Source organism: Tachypleus tridentatus, chromosome 4 (genome assembly GCF_004210375.1).
Source record: "Tachypleus tridentatus isolate NWPU-2018 chromosome 4, ASM421037v1, whole genome shotgun sequence".
Taxonomy (NCBI): Eukaryota; Metazoa; Arthropoda; class Merostomata; order Xiphosura; family Limulidae; genus Tachypleus; species Tachypleus tridentatus.
The window spans coordinates 54744822-54763039 of record NC_134828.1 but is presented as its reverse complement, the minus strand read 5'-3'; the positions used below and the strand labels follow the sequence as shown (position 1 = coordinate 54763039).

Below are 18218 nucleotides of genomic sequence, written 5' to 3'. Positions count from 1 at the left end.
TTCCATAAATCCTTGTGCATGATTTGATATCACTAACAACTTGTAACAAAGCAATATTTTGTGGCTAGAGCTTGTTTGTTTCAAATATTCAAGCAAAATGTTCCCCAAATGCTACCCATGTTAGCTCTTTCTAATTTGAACTAACAATCTAGAAGTAAAACAGCTAGTTAAGGGTACTGAATGTTCATTCCTTGCATTATTCTAATCAAATAGGAGGATTTGAGTTCAGTTGATTGAATATGGGTTTCATATTAGTTATTATAATACTTTCATATACCTCAACATTTGCTTTACCTGAAATTGTATTTCTGGTAGATACCTCTTCACATAATTTAGCTATCTTCCTCAGCACTTCTGCCAAAAAGATTTGCATGTCACTAGCCTTCAGGTAATTCTCACCTAATCTCACTATTTTATGTTGTACCTTGTATGATGATTTCAAAATATGACAAAAATCCTCCACCATACACACTAACACTTCTTAGGCATCTGTACTCATGAATCTTCATTCTTTTCAAATTGCTCAGGATTGGTAAGAATGTGTAAGAAGTAAGTACCTACTGAAAATAAGTTTCAGGTAAAACAAGTGTTAATTTCTGAGGCAATAACTAAACTCCACACATGGAGTAGTTAGAGTCCCACACTGATATAGCAGATGAATTGGTGCAAAATTTACCTAGATGATCATCCTTCAGTAAGCATTCAAAGGATGCCCATGGGATGTAACAGCTGCTGGCTGATAGTCATAGGACACACTTTTGGGAGACTGCATCTTATCTCCTCCAGAGTACACTCTTTGCCCCGTATAGGAATGATGAAGAAGCAAAAAAATTAAAATTTGTATCACAGAGATGGATAGAATTGGAACATGATCATCCAAGTATTTTCACACAAGTTGTCTCATGACCAATAAGTGTGGTGTGGTTGGGGCACATTCAAATCAAACCTTGTGTGCTTGCCTTAAATCTCCCAGCAGATGCCATGGAACTTATACCAGCTGTGGGAGAAGGGCTTGCTAGTTAAGTAGTAAGGACCAGTATAGAGTATGGTCACCATGACCCCATCAAATAGACATAGTCTGCAGGAGGAGGGCACTGTATTATGTAATAATAGTCTATATTTATTGCATGGTCGCTTAAAATCTACTGAACAGACTGGTTGTAAGAGAATAGTACAGTCATTTGGTGTGTTATCACCCCAACTCTACTGAATAGACTCCGTCTGCAGGAGGAGGGTATTGATGGCATGAGTGATGTATCTGATTTATGTAAGAGGTGACCTACACTACACTAATAATTAATGGTGTTCCCATCTGTGAGGGTTTTCCATGATCTATTACCCCAACAGCTAGGAGCAGGAAGTGGCAAAGGTCTCCCATATTCCACTAAACAAAGTGGAAGGGGGTTGCATAGGGGAGACCCAGAGAAGATGTTACAATTTCCAACAATCCCTCAGTCTAGAAAAGTCTTTTACTGGAGACAGTACAATAGACAACTGCAAAGCCCTATTTTAAAAAGACAGCAAGTGCAAGCCAGAGAAGTAGGCAGAACACCTTCTTGATGCTGGCTTTTTCCATGATAGTCAATGGAATAGGTAAGGTCTGGATTTGATAAAAGAGTAAATACAGATATATATATATATACACACACACCACAAGACACCTTATGTGATTTTATGTAATGAAAGAGGGGCTCTAAAAGAGAAATAATATGTATTCTTCTCAAATACAATGGACTGAATGAAGAATGGTAACCCATTGAATCTGAAGACCATCTGGAAATAAAACAGCCAAGTTAGAGAAGGATGATGAATCAAATGCAAAGAAAAAGTGCCAACAACAGGATTCAAGAAAGAGAGTAGTGTGTAAATCTGAGGCCCAGAAGGATGAGGTGAATAGGGAAGAGATATGGAGAAAGAGGGCTGGCTGAGAAATCAATAGTCAAAGCCTAAGGATGAAGAATAGAGGACCATAGCATAGAAAGCCTGGAGTTAAGAATAGTCAAAAAACCATTCAAGATGGATGTGTCTAAGGGTAAACTTCATGGAAGGTCTGGGCGTGTAGAAACTATTCCACTGATAGAATACAAGCAGGTTGAGAGAGATGGGCCATAGCCAAGATTGAAGCTCCCACCAAAGGATGTGAATGTGCTCAGAAATTTAAGGTGAAAAATGGCTACAATGACCCTGACAGTTAACTAGCCTCTAAACACTACAGCTAAAATAAGGCCTAAGTGTGAACATTGTTTCACACTCAGAACTAAGTATAAATTACTGTCATTTAAACTTCATGATAAAAAATTGAAGCATTTGAAACAAAAGCTGAAGAAAAATGAAAACCAAAGTCCTGTTAATGAAGCAAATCTCAGTAACTTGAACAAAGATGAGAAATTTAAACCTGTATGTACAATGAAATACCAAGGAGAAGATTGTAGATTTATAAGCATAAATGTATTAAGGGAGTTTGTGTGCCTCACCCTCTTATTTGTGAAGGGCTTTTGTCACACAACAATGTCATAATAGATTGGCACAATTCATGTGAAATAGTCACTTGAAATTGCAATTCAGGTGAAACAATCACTTGTAATTAGGTGAGAACTGTCTTAAGGATAGTGGTATGCAAATACCTTTGACAGATGTGCAGAGAAATATAGCTAAAATGTGCAAGAAGTGGAGTTGTTGTTTCAGAATTTACATCATTCTCAGCCCGACTTACAAAGCTGTCTACCAAAATCTGCTAGAACATATTTCAGAGACACACTGTCATGTGCAATATTTTATAATAGTGGTATGTAAAATGATAAGAAATGAATTTTAAATTGCATATGCATACCTCCCCCCCCCATCATGAAAACTGAAATTTTAAAACACGCTCAAGTAGTGGTAAAATTTCTGTGTCATTTTATTCATTATTCAAGTGTGGTTTCTTAAGAAGACTCCTTTATTTTTAGAAATGCTTCATTTACTACACTTACTATGTTCTAGAACTGCATTTCTTAATTATTTTGATAAAAGGATCAACTCAAGTCAGACAAGTAAATACAATGAAAATAAATTATGATTTTAATTTGAATATATTGTCACTCTTGTTTGCTTGCTTGTTTTCTGTGGTTGAGAAACACTGATCTAGAACATGCATAGGGAAACCATAATATCACAATCAGCTGGCAAATGTTGAATGGTATACTTTAATTGTCTTCAGGCCTTGAATTACCATGTTAGTAATTTTACTAATTTGAAAACTAAGTTAATGTAATTTGAAAATATTCTTTATTCAAAAGATAAGTTTCAAATGTTGTCTTAGCTACATTTGTGAATACATACTAAGAATGCTTTAAAGTAACAGATCATCATTAAACATTTTTTTAACTGTGTGGCCATTTTCAGTTTTGTGCTTGTTATTTGGAAAATGTAATTGAATTTGAGTCTTCATTAACAAGGCTTACAGAAATTTTAGCAGTTACGTTTCATACTGTGAAGAAATAACCAAGATTTCAGTGTTTTAGAACTGAATAAATTTTCTGTTCGTTTATTAATAACATAATTTGTCAATGTTTAAATAAGGTTATTGCCTATCATCTCTTTCAGTTCATATTTAGGTTTACCAAATATGGAATAGCAGTTTTTCCATGTAAAGATTTACAATTTTCTTGAGTGTATTTTCCAAAAATAAGCTTTAACCTTTTGACATTTGTTATTAAACACATTTTTGAAAAGTAATAAAATGTTCTGCAAGTGTAGAGCTCAAAATAAGTTCATTTAGGATGCATTACAGATTTTAATTGTTAATCTGAAACTGATCTTAAATCCATCAGTAAGTTTCAATAAGTTAACTATGAGAAACATAACATAATTTCTATTTCAACACTTATTCTAGTTCAACTAAACTTAATGTATAAAGACAATTTCTTTTTTTGTAGTTTGTCATAAAAATAAAATCTTATTATACAAATGAAAGGAAGAATATAAGTTATTCCCATTGAAAATGTTAGCACTGCTTGGTATTAAACTTTCTTTTAGTTAACAATTTTATATCATTTCAGAAATGCTTTTCATAACACTAAAACTACTAATATTCTAAAAAAAAAATTAACTAAAAAATATGTCATGCTGAAAATCCAGATATTTGATAGCTTAATGCTTAACAGAAAACTCACAATGAATATTTCAAAATATAAAAGTATCTAAATAACCTTTGTTGCAATTGATAAAAACAATAAAAGTATTCTTTATAACTTCAAACATGCTATCATCACAATAATAATGTACCATAATTCCTATGATAGTATTGGACAAGAAAGTATAAGATATATCTAAATTTAATATATACCAAAACTCACGGTTAAGTTTAAATACACAAATCAAGGTATAGGATTGTATGTTATTCGCAAACTAGAATGCATAAAAATTACCTATACATTTCAAACATGAAACACAAGAAGATTTACAGACAAGCTAATCACAGACATTATTAGGCAACCAATAATGTAATTATTACCTTAGTAATTATACCAATAATAAAATTATCTTTTCTTTGCCATCAGTTTCTTCAAAAATTTTCCTGACGTAAAAATGTAATATTACGACAGCACCACGTCAAAGAAAGGGCTCCGATGTTTGTATGAAATTTAAGAACACAATAAAGCTTAAGAAAGATAAGACCAAAACTTTTCTAACAACCTACAATAATATATTTTTACAAGTTGAAAACATCGATTCTATATACAAATGAGATAAAATTCAGATAATTAAGTGGAAATTTATAAGTTAGATGGAGTTGAAATATTTTCAAGAGTATATGTAAATAAAATGACACCTCCATAATTTACTTGTTATTTTAAAAATGTTAAGATCTTTATAGCTTGCCTCACACAGACGTTTTGTAGGCATCTTAAAGAAGAAAAAATGAAATTACAACAGTTCAATGTTTTTTGTTTGCCATGTGGTATGTTATCTCTATAAGTGAGGTATAATCTAAACTGAATAGTACAAGTTTTTTTAACTTTTTTTTTTGACAAATTAGTATGTTTATAATGTTACACATACCAACCAACTGGTGCATATTTATTCATAAATTGAGAATATAAAACTTAATTAACTATTTTGGAATCAACAACCACTTTACAAGAACACTATTTGAGGAATCAAATTCACAATTTTCATAGGTAAAATTACAGGAAGGTTCAAGGTACAGGCATAAAACTTATTTTATCAAACTCAGTATTTAACTATGTTCATGACTGTTCATCTAGATTGTAGTTTTAGGAGTTCACACACAAAAACCAACAACATGACATTACCACACCACACTAACACAAGATAACCACCATCATTATAGAAACTACTCAATACTTCACAAAAAAAAACAAGTTAGATTTGGAAAATGATTAGTTTGAGTATCCAGAAATAAAAAAGAAACAGCATGACAACCACCAAGAACCCACACACCATGCTAGCCAGTCAATCACTTACTCAAGGTATCTGGCCTACACCAATCGCTAGCTGGAGATAGCTTTTGCAGCTTGTTGGTACCCATGGCAACTGGGGGCCAAAGAAACCAAGAGAAAATATGGGTGAAGATAATGATATTTTTGCCGTGACCTATAGCATCTTCATGAGTTAAACTACTACATAAATAACATTTTGTATGAATAAATGCAATGTTCTGTTAAAGAATAAAAACAGTAAGTTTTGATTTTTGAGTGTAATACTATCTAAAAATACATGGTAAACAACAATCACAAGAAAATTGAACTATTTTACCTCTAAAACGAATTTTTTTGTTATCTGTTAGCTAAACATATCAATACAAATACAAGTAAACTACTGTTATAAAGACTATGCTGCTGACAGTTGTGAGACAAAATAGGTAAGAAACGGGTACAAATGAATGATATACATTATCATGTGATAACTTATAATTTTTGAAAAAAATTATGTAAGTTGCTAAAATTTTAATTGTATTAACATTTAGTGTATTATGACTGCATTGTGTCAAATTTACACAATAGAATTACAACACACTCAAAAATTTTTCAGTCATTCATCAGTGTACTGTAAAAATATGCAGGGGATTACTAACTCTACTACTAATAATATTCTAACACAACTTAAGAAAACCAAAGCTAAATGGCATATAATAAAACCCTCAACTTATTTTTACACTAAAATAAAATTTTAATTTACAAATTATTAATCTATTTACATACATACTTTTCTATAAAAACAAGCACCCAACTATTAATTAAGTGTTTTAATTAGTTAAAAGAACTAGATATTAAGATTTTATGAATTGATTGATTTGAATACAAAGTATTATGAGTTTATTTCTGATAGGTAATCATTTTTCTTTACAACATACAAAGTTTTATATTCTGACAACATTGCAAAACGTGTCATGAAAAACATTTCCAAATTTTCCATTATATTATGGTGAAATGTTTTATTTTAACAAGATAACATGTACTGCATGATTCAGTATGGAAAGTTACCAGTTTGAATTTTCAAGTGGCAAATACACAAATGGAAAATATCTTCTGATGTTTTTGTTTTCACATGATTGTTGTTCTTGTTCTAGATATCAGTATTTAGGTCTTGTAGACCTGGGAGGGTCAGGTTCAAAATACCTCTTCCTCTCTCCAGTATATTTCAGCATTGATTTATTACTAGAAGAAGGCCAGGGTTTAGCTAGTCCATGCTTTTGCCCTGATCCCTTTCAGGGCCATGTTCGCACATGTAATTATCTTAATATTACTGTGTTAAATAACCTATCACTTTCTCCAACTGTGTTAAATTCCACACTACATAAACAGTTTCCTGTTTTATTTTTTTGCATTTTTCAATAATTTTAAATTTTGGCTAGAGCATTCACACGTAAAACCCCCTTTTAATACAAATATAGAAAAGTAAAATTATTGATTTCTAGTATTTTTTACATGTTTACAAAATACTTTACTTCAAATTTTAAATTTCGTATTTCATTTCTAGATTGTTATTTTTTATATGCATTTTCTGTAGAAAAAAAATTTATATCTCTGGCCAATAGTTCAGTTTCTTTCATTTTTCTGGCAATTCCAATCTACTGAATTCACCTAATTTCATTTGCTTGTGAGAACCATGCATATCAAGTTTTTCATAATCCAACCATTGTCACTGAGATAACATAAGGAATAAATTTTAATAGAACTAGTTGTTCTTGATGATGAGAAACTCACTTGAAATAAAAATGTGTCTCAGAATGGCTGGTATTAGTATTAACACTTTTATTGATAAGAAGAGAACAACGTTTTGACCTTTCTAGGTTATCTTCAGGTTAAGAAAGAGAGAGTCTGAATGTGACCATTGATGGACACATGTCTTAGGGATGAGAGTATAAATGGGTATGGGGTTGTAGGGGGTGTGCAGGTGAAAGTTAGGTTTTAATTAGTATAGGTATAGAGGTGTTCCTTTATATTGGTTTAATTTTGGTTTTTGTTGCTGTATAAGTAAGGCTTCTTTGATTTTGTGTTTGTTTATATTTGTTTTTCTACTTAATATCTGGGTGTTTTCTATGATTATATTGTGTTTATTTGATTTGAACACATTCAAACTCTCTCCTCCTTAACCTAAAGATGACCTAGGAAGGTCAAAACGTTGTTTTCTTCTTATCAATAAAAGTGTTAATATCCATACCAACCATTCTGAGATACAGAATTAGTTGTTCTTCATGTTTGTGTTAACAATATGTTTGTTCAGTACTTTTTACTTTACTATCACTGGATGTAACTTTGGTAATTGCTAAAGAATGTGGTTCTTATTTATTTACACTAAATCAGCCCTCAGAAATTATACAAGACAGCTTTTATTTTATGATATTAATACCTTGGTAACATGGCATGTATAATGTTACAATTCTGAAAATATAAATATTTAAAGATAGGTATTTCCTAATAAGCATGACTGCTATGAAGTGGCCAAATGATTAACTAACCATATAAATTATTTTTCTAGTGAAACTGGTTGTCTGGTTAGGGAAATTAATAATTGCTTGAAACAAAGTTAAATTGTGTCCAAATGTTTGTAACATTTATTTTCATTACCTTGAATTTAAAAAGTTGGCCTTTGGTTTAATATGGCCTGTTGGCATCCTTGGGTCGCTTCAACTGGACCTTAAGACGTTTCATTCCAATCTGAAAGCCATTCATGGCTTGGATGGCCGCCTGGGCACTGGTGGGGTTGTCAAAGCTCACAAATCCTGTAACACATAATTTTAACTAATACTTAAATATGTTTTATGTTTTTTTAAATGTCCAAATAGACAGTGACCATCCTGGATACAGAAGGTTTTTCTACATGTTTAGTTAATTTTAGGAAATAAAAACCACAACAATAAAATTGAAAATATTATTTTGATTGTGCTGGGTTGAGCATTTTTGTTCAAAAACAGATTGTGAAAAACATATGTAATAAGGATGTAATAAACTGAAAATTTCGAATTTTTTATTATTTCGAATCAAGCCAATAGCAAGTTCATCTATTAATACTATTAAACCATATTAAATTATAACACAACCAAATTACATTTCATTTGTCAAATTTATTGCAACCTACAGATTGTTTTTTAACACCGCAACTCAACTGGAAGATTCACATAAAATATTACATTTGTTTGTTCTCCACATTTATGCTGAGTTTCAAATCATTTTCTTGGAACATTATAACATCAATCAGATAGTTCTGGCTTATTCATTAGACTACATTTCTTCCTCTTGATAAAGAGAAAAATATATGTCATAAACATGTGTCTACTATACCCCAACAGTTTTAACAAGAACCTTCCAAATGAGTATACTATACTAAATATTAATGTTGAAGACTTAAGAGAACTAAATATAAGGGTATTAAGTGAGCATAAAAAGCATGTGACTGAAAGTGTAATATGAAGGTACACTATACATTTTCCATCTTCCCTTGTCATTATAGAAATTTTCAAAAATTTTCATTTAGTCTGATTCTATGCATGTTTTGCATGAATGATGGCCCACTAAAAACTACTGAGTTTTTTTTTGTCTATTTATCTTTGTTCCTTTGTTGTTCTGTGGCAAATATTCTACTTTCTCCATGGGAATATTGCTGTAACTTTTGTTCAAACCAATAAACAGAAGCAACTGTTTTCAATGGCTCAGTAGATAGTATTTGAAGATTGCAATCTTAACTATGTTGTAAGAAAATGAAAAGTTACATGATAATGTGCATCATTATGGGTAAATCCAACATTTCCTCTTAGTAGGAACTGCTGACAAAACTTAACCCTATGTTTTTTATATCAATGGTACAACAACACCAACAATTTTTTTTATTTGATTAAATAATGCATCTAAGAACTCAGAATAATAACCCTCAAAAATCAGTCCTACAATTATCATAATTTTTCTGATTATGCAACAAGAGCTGTTACAAATTCAGTTAAGCCTATTGCTGTGTTTCTTGTGAGAATAGAATCTGAATTAGAAACAAAATAGATAACTGAAAAACAATGTAATATGATACATCATTTGACAGCTTAAAATGTTGGTTTTTAATGGTAATAAGTAATATAGTATCATCTGTCAGAAAGAAATATTAGCAATTTGAAAAAAGAGGATGTGACAGATGGGTCTGATTTTGTAGCTTATGGCTCTGTAACCAAACTGAAGGCTATAATAAATATGCTTTTGGTAAATGCCAAAACTGTTCAGTACCAGTACTAGCCTTTGTAACATCATAAAGTGATTATACAAATGTATGTTACACAGAAATGATTCAACAACAAAGATATAAAACAGTATGTATTCCACATGCATATTTTCCAGGAAATGGCTAGTGTTTAATTGGATTTGTTTTTTATTTACAAGCAATAGATGAACATATTGTTACAGAGGTTTTGGAGACTTACTCCAAAAAAATGTGTAAGTTATAATTTATTGTTACATGTTTCACATTCACAAGTCTAACTTAAGATAACTCTAATGTTTCTAACATTTTATTTATTATATAAGTTTACTTAATAAACAAGAAGCATATTATTTACTTTTATTCTTTAAGATTTTGTTTTTCTGATACTTTTCCCTTTTATCTATTTAAAACAAAATGAATAAAGGAAGTTATGAATAGATTTTAGATTTTTATGTGTGTAATTTTTCTTCATATTTACTGTTATTTTAAAATAAATTAATATTAAAGATAAATGTTATTACTTTAGTTCTTTATACTCAATTTCTGCCCAATGGTAAAATAGTTAAGTGTATTTATAGTTTACTGATAACCTGTGATATTTTTAATGATGTATTTGGTTATATTTTACATTAACTATTTTTACTAAGGCAAAATTAGGCCACTTCAAATGCAGGGAGGTCTTAAAATTCATTAAATAACCACAAAGATGATGCAATAATAAAACTTCATTAACTCATATCTCTAGATCAATAATTTTGTACAAAAACATAAGTTGAATTTCAAAATAGTCATCTAAACATAGGAACTACTGTTTTGCTCCATTTTGCTAAATGAATGTATTTTAATGAACCAGGTTTTAGCAATTGAAACTTGACAGAATTGACATCATACAAGCAACTAAAGATACACTAAAACTTTCATAAAATATGAATGTGTTTTGATTGTTACTTATTTCTTTCACCAAAATTCAAGCCAGCATTTTGTTTTTTTTATATAGAAAAAATACAAAGCTTTTAAATAATTATGCAATCTGAACAATATGTATATTACAATCAATTATGAACTCACAGCTTGTGCAGTTTTAATGAAGAAAAGTGAATTGCTCTTCCTTCTCCTTTGAAAAAAGGGTGTTGCTTTACATTTCAACAATAACAAAATTTCTGGAAAGTCCTGTGAAATACACTTACCAAAACATTTACTCTGATTAGTGGCACGGTCAATGAACACCTTGGCACTGATCACATTACCAAATGGCAAGAACATCTGGATAAGCTCAGCATCACCAAATTCTTGTGGTAAGTGGTAAATAAACAGATTACAGCCTTCTGGTCCTATAAAAAATTAAACAAATCATTGGTGTTTGTAATTACTGGAAGTAACTACAAAGATTAGTTTTCATTAAAGTGATAAAAGAAACTTTAAGGTTGAAAAACACATTAATGTATGGCTACACAAAAATTATTTTCCATGAAATCAGAATACATATCTCATGGAATTTTGTAAATGAAAATATTTCTGACATAAAACTGTGAACAAAGTGAATCCTTATATTTACTTACATGCCATATTTACAGTACTGGTTTCTTGATATAATGTTTACAGCTAATATTAATGTCAGGAAGTTATCTTAGATATTGGAACTATATTCTGAACAAAGAAGAAAAAAAGGTTCAATTTCTTTGATATATATAAGATAAGTGAATCAACTAAAATCATAGTGCCACAAGACTGCTACTTTTAAAAATAAATATATAAATTGTACTGTCAACTAGGATCAAAGATAAATTCTCATTCTGCTCAGCTCTGGAGTACATGGAAAAGTTACAAATTTTTTTCAGTATAAATACAAGTTTAAATTAAGAACAAGGTGCACATTTCAAAAACAAATGGAACTCTTAAACAAGGTGACATTCTTCTCTTCTGAGAGACTATATAAAAAACATAAACATGCAACATTGTAATAAAACTGATCTAATAAAAAGAGAAATATAAACATCTGTGCTTCATGCAGTTGTTATACATAGAATATTCAGAAGAGCAGAATATAATTTGCTTAAATTCCTTCTTAAATATCAAAGGAAAAATATAACACTATCATTTCATTGCAAGTTCTATTGACAACTGAGAGCCTAGCCCTGTCATGAGACCGAGGTTTGTGTCGAATAAGTCATACAATGACACTAGAATTTCTGTGACCTTGTAGTACTTCCAACATATAAACAATTCTATGATTCAAAATGTGTTATTTTATCAAGTTTTTCAACAAAGAAGTAAAATAATAATAATCTTTTTGTGATCAAGTAGAAATCTCAACCGACATTCACAACTTGGGATCAACAATTATGACTTTATGAAGTTCTGCAACAAAAGAGGAAAACAAAGATAATTCTTCTTTCATTTATCTAGTACTAACTTGGACAGATGTTCACTTGAAGCACTATAGTGGCTTTAACCTCAACATTATCTTGATCATTTAAAAAGAAATAAAAGTCTCAATCTATACCTTGATCATGCTTTATTTTGTTTTAAGACTATTTTTTGCAAACCTTTACAATTTTAGATTGACAAACTAGAGATAAAGTAGTTGGTCAACAGTACCTAAAACCATCAGTCCTCAGATTCACAGTCTGATCACACTAACCACATAGTCATTCTTGGCTCTGATTATGCTTCGCAACAAATAAGAGAGTTATTTACCTGAATTTGATACTTAAAATATTTGTAAACTATAAAAAACAATTGGGACTAAAGGATTGCTTGTAATTTTACTTTGTTTGTTTGATACTCAACAGTAGAAGTACAAATGCATAGTTGAACTGCATAAATTTTTACACACTGTTGATATATATTTATATCTTGACAATTTTATTTACCAGTCTTAAGACCATAAATTTTGTCAAACTACAGTGAGTGTAATTCAACTTTACAGGCCAAAATAAGTACACAATTGTGTTACATACCATTTTAAGAATTTAAAAAAAAAGGGGCATAATTTCATTTTATCTAAATTGCTCCTTCCACTTTTTTGAAATTCTTAAAAAGGTATGTAGCACAATTGTGTACTTATTTTGATAAAATACAATTTAGATGAAATGAAAAGGGCCGTAATTTGTATCATGTTCTGTGAACATGTTTTGAAAAGTGATTGAAATTCATTGCACAAGGTATTCATACACTTATGCAAGACATATAATTTCAAATTGGGATCTTCTCCACCATTGAAATATGTTCATAGCCTAGGAATCATTTTAAAATGTTGGGTGAAATTCTATTAGAAAATACAAGTACATTTGGTTGTGGAAAATGCCTGATTGAATATATTCTAGTTCAAAATAATCTAAAACAGCCCAGTTAAAAAAAAAAGGAATATAGTCTCTTCAGATGGGGATGTGTTGAGATCATAGGTAACTTTCCAATAACATTAAGTCAGATTAGTTGTTAGAAACACAGCATGATATTTTAATATATATATTTTTTTCTATTACATTTAACATGGTTATATTTCATTACAGTACCAATATTGTAATTATTTATTATACAATTCAGGTATTCATTTAATTTCCTGTTATTTTGTATCTTCATAAACAATAATTTCTCATTGTATTATTTACTTAATTCTACACCAATATGTGTCATAATAATTTATCTCATCTGCCAGACTCCTCTAAAGTTACAGTCTAAAAGTCATTTACTGGTCATGACATGTTTTAAGGGAGGATTGTGGGATATTTTGCTGACATACAATCATACTGATGTTATTAATGGGATTTTAAAGTCTTTTTCAATCACCAATAAAGTAACCTAAAATAATTTGGGTATTATGTTAGAGCTTGTGCCTAAATTATCATTTCACATTAGATATTAGATCAAGTATTTAATTATTACATATAAATATATATATATGTTTACATTATATTTCTTTTCAATTTCAACAAAGGTAAAACTAAAAAGACATCTGTAAAATACATATGTAATAATGATGGTATGTCATTTAGCAGATGTTAAATCTATGACAATAGTTGAAGCTAATAACTAGTTTGTTTGTTCTGTAAGTAAGGTATCCTATATTTTTCCTTTCATGTTATCTTCATATTAACAGTGTTTAATATATCTAGTTTTATTATACTTTTATTATATTGTTTTGCATTGTTAGCTTAGCACATATGTTTAGAACTAACACAAATCTCCTTGGACAGTCAAAAGCTTGCAGGATATTTTTGGGTTTACAATAAAAAAAAATATTGTTAATAGCAAAACTGTCAAATTATTGAAAAAATCATTCTAATATTTATAAGTAACAATATAAAAAAAATATATACATATAATAAGCTATACACATTACCATTACCAGGTTGACTTTTAGTTTTGATTAAAATAGGAAGTTTGGTTTAACTGGAAACCTAGTTAATTAAAATAGCTTGAAAACTATAGAGGGTGATGTTTAGAATGTTTGTAGCTACTATCTTCAATATCAGAAAGGGAAGTGGGTAAAAGAAGAAAAGCAACAAAAGACATCATAAGTATAAATCTATGGAATTATAACTTAAATCAAAATAAATATGGTGTAAGTGGCTAAAAACAATCATAATATACATGTTATTTCACCTTCTCTTTGTGTTTGCTGAACAATAGTCGGTTGTTGTGTCAGAGCCTGTGCAAACTGGCCATATCCTGCTGGGTAAGTCGCTGGTGATAAAATAGTTATACTATTATTACCAAAAATTATGATGTTACATTTATTTTGTGCATTATTTAACTTGCATAAAAAGTAACTGAAAAGTAACATATATGTACAACTAAATCCAGACAGGTTGACTTGAAACTAATACATTAGTATTTAATGGGATAATTTAAAAAAACTTGTGAGAGTTATCAAACAAACCTGCAATAAACACTTTTAGGAAATTCATTTTATTGATTCAAAGATGTTTAAGAGAATTAAGCTGTTGCTATTAATACCAATGATGGTCAGGTGCAAGTTGTACTGTATAAACTCCAATACATACAAATTCTAACTAATAACTTCTCACAAAATTATTTATTGATGTACTAACTTATCTATAGAAAAACATGACATACAAATTAAACCAGTATCACAATCTCCTTGACACATGATTGAAAACAAACAAAAAATGGACACATAAGAGAGCCACAAGCCAATCTCAAGAAATGGGCCTGGAGTTTACTGTTAAAAGCTGCTAAGGTATCCAACTGATAAAACAAGGCATTATAGTCACTGTAAGTTTTGATACATGTAGGTAGTTTACTTTGATCAGAAGTTAATGACAAAACTCTACACATCATAAGATTCTCTTGTTGTATCTGAATTTATATGATCCCTGAAACTGAAATCATCAACCACAACCACAAAAATAATAATAATAATAAATGCACAAAACTGTTTTCTTTTAATCTATTACTTTTGTCATGTGAATATCCAAATGTTTTGATATTATACAAAATTAAAAACTGCTAGTAGATAATTACAATATTTAACGATACAACACCATACCTTGACTAATTTGAGACATCAGTTATGACTGAATACAATGGATTGATATAGCTAACAAAGGTTAATGCAAAGTTTGTTTAAATACATTACAGCTGTCTTATCTGTGGAATCTGTCAGTTGAGAGTTCTAGTTCACACCAGAAACAGTGTTAAATGAGACAATTCTTAGGCTAGTTGTTGCATGTTATTAAATGAAATTAATTAAACCAGGCAGTTTTCTGTGTAGTTAGCCAGTTCAGTGTTTCACTACATGGTAGCAGTAAATTCTAAATAACTGTTACAAAAAGCATAGTTTTAAAACATAATTATACCAGAGTTTAAATTAAGAAGATTAATTTGAAACTAATTATCCATCTAATGTTTGTTTTTATACTTCTTGACAGTTGCTTGTTTGGGTTCACTTAAATAAATAAATAAGTATGTATTATTGGTTTACTACAATGATTTTATTTTTAATGGAAGATATTTCAAAGTAACCCAATAACAAGATTTGTCTTTGTACTAAGGTAATTTTATGTGAAAAACAAGAAGAAATATTGGTTCAAGAAAGAATAAGGTACATATATTCTAATCTTTAATGTTAGCTTCAGTCACTAGTTGTCATCATAGTATTTTCCCGTAATTATAATGTTAATTATTTGCTACATGTACAATGCTACAATTCTTGATGTTACAGTACAGACTTTCAAATACAGCTCATATTCTGAATGTGTGTGAAGAAGTAAGTCTACTTGCTAATTTAGAGAGGTTAAGAGACATAGGAAGTAATTCCAACAACACTACTATCTATAACTAACAAATAATTACCTCTGGTCCATAAACAGACAACATAAATCAAGATAGTGAGCCCTATTATGTTAAATCTACTTACGGATGCCTGGATAGGGCTGCAGACTTGGATATGCAGCAGGTTGGAGAGCATCCCCATTGGGTATTGCTTGGGCTGTAAAAACAAAAAAAAATTAAGAACTTACCACCTGCTACAAATTTCTACTTTGAAATGTATAAACATTCCCTGTAAAAGGTTTTAGCTATGTTTCATGCACTTAAAACAAAACAGCATTTTAAATTTCACTAACATTTCACTAATATAAATAATAAACTGTTTTATTTTTCACAAGCTGAAATACTTATCATCTGACGAGGAATGTTTGAACTAAATTAAAACAATGTACATTTAATAGCAATGATATATTTCAAAGTAATAACTTAAACATAAACTTTATCTCAAAATTTTAAAATTATAACAAAGCTTCTCCATAAACAATATTTGCAGTTTGCCTTCCATCAACCAACAAGTAAAGATGATTCCACCCTTCAACACCTTACATCTCATTAACCATGAGAAAAGCATGGTTGTTTGAAAAAACAATTCATCTCATTGACCATAAGGAGAACATGATTATTTTAGAAACAAATCAGCAACTACCATACTTTGACCTTGAATCCCTTTATAATATTCAACACTATTTAAAGTGTCAACCTGCTAAGATCGAGATTCACTCAATAAGCTGTGAGTATTTAACAAACAGACTTTAAAGAATAAAAACAGGATTAAGTTCAGTTTTGACTACCTTAAAACATTTTCCATAATTCATAGTGTTTACATAAAAATTTTGGTTAAGACTGACCCAATAGGCTTGGAGAAGTTAGGGTGCAAATAAACACACACTTTGCCATCATATATATGTAGATTTTGAAAAACATGAATGTATTTCATACTATATTAAGAAAATGATTTTTATACCTGGTATTATAATAGGTACATTTGGTCTTTGGATGGTGTTAATGTATCAAAAAATAATGATAATTATTGTAAACACTTTGAAATATCACTTTGTAGAGCATAACATTCTTTAGCATGTGCGACCTTCTAAAGATGTTAACACTTTCTATGCTTTGAATTTTTACTTTGGGATCTATTATTATTTTTTAAAGTACAAATCTACAGTACACAGAAGTACTTTTTTTCATAACCATATGTATACTCTTCTTCTCACACTCTGATGTGCAAACACATAATATTATAAGAAGACATTTCAAATTTCCTTAATAAAAAAACAAAATTATTTAGTCTTTCTTCTCAACTTTAATATTAACCAGAGTAACTTTATCTGGTATTTTATTTTATTTTTCTTCTGTAGATTTATCATAGTATACTAATTGATAGTTGTATAGTATATAATTGTGGCTAAATGGCTGTCCATAAACTAATATGACTCTAGAGATGCAAGAAAGGAAAAAAAAGCTTCTAAAGGAAGTCACATTTGCAGTAGCTAAATTCAGAATTACAATCAGTTTACTGTATCCAGAAACACTGAATTCAATGGATTTTATTTCATCAACTGCATGAACTTTTTAGTAATATCAATCTGTACTACTTTGTTTTAAAAACTTATATTAGTGAAATTTAATCTGGGTTCTTAATATATGTACATCTGGAGCATTTAATCACTCAGAATGTATATAAGACATTTGTTTCTTAAACAACATGTTTAAAAAAGGTATTAAACCATTTTCTAATTCTGCTTTACAAGAATAAATTTCAACAAGATAGTTTCAAATCTAAACAATTAAATGTTTAAAGCAACAGCAACAAAATCCAGAGTTGAAGTTATAAGTACAATAAATTTTATTTTAGCATATGTTTAATGCAAGGAAAAAAAGAATGGTGTAATTCTCATACTATTTATTGTAAAGGTAAACACAGTTCGTACTTATTACTTGGTTAAAATAAGTTATGATCTATGTTGATAGTTTGATTTGATCAGAAGTTAAAATGATCTCTTGATGCTTTGGTTGCATAGTTCCCTTTGAGACAAAAAAAGAGACTATTTTGTTATTTATGCTGCTTGTTTGTTTTATTACTGTATAAAAACAAGGCCTTTTCAGCTTATACTTATTATCAAGTTGATTTTTAGTGTACATATCTTGCTTTGCTTGAAAGTTAATATTAATTTTTTTTCATTTTTAAAATATCTTTTAGTATACTCCATTATTATTACACAAAAAATTTG

At 29.7% G+C, this 18218-nt stretch overlaps 1 protein-coding gene across 8 annotated transcripts in view; it reads right to left on the bottom strand.

Moving 5' to 3' along the window:
- Positions 1-18218, bottom strand: part of LOC143249165 (CUGBP Elav-like family member 4) — a 489962-nt gene that overhangs the window by 32386 nt on the left and 439358 nt on the right. For 7 of the 8 annotated variants that reach the window (XM_076498610.1, XM_076498609.1, XM_076498607.1 and 4 more), the window contains 4 exons: positions 16073-16144; positions 14296-14376; positions 10878-11021; positions 8076-8230 (listed from right to left, as the gene is read on the bottom strand). In XM_076498610.1, the coding sequence (XP_076354725.1) occupies positions 8103-8230; positions 10878-11021; positions 14296-14376; positions 16073-16144 (425 nt within the window). In that variant the 3' untranslated portion in view covers positions 8076-8102. Of the gene's footprint in view, positions 1-5469; positions 5539-8075; positions 8231-10877; positions 11022-14295; positions 14377-16072; positions 16145-18218 lie in introns of all 8 variants that reach the window. The other variant, XM_076498608.1, reaches the window with a different exon arrangement.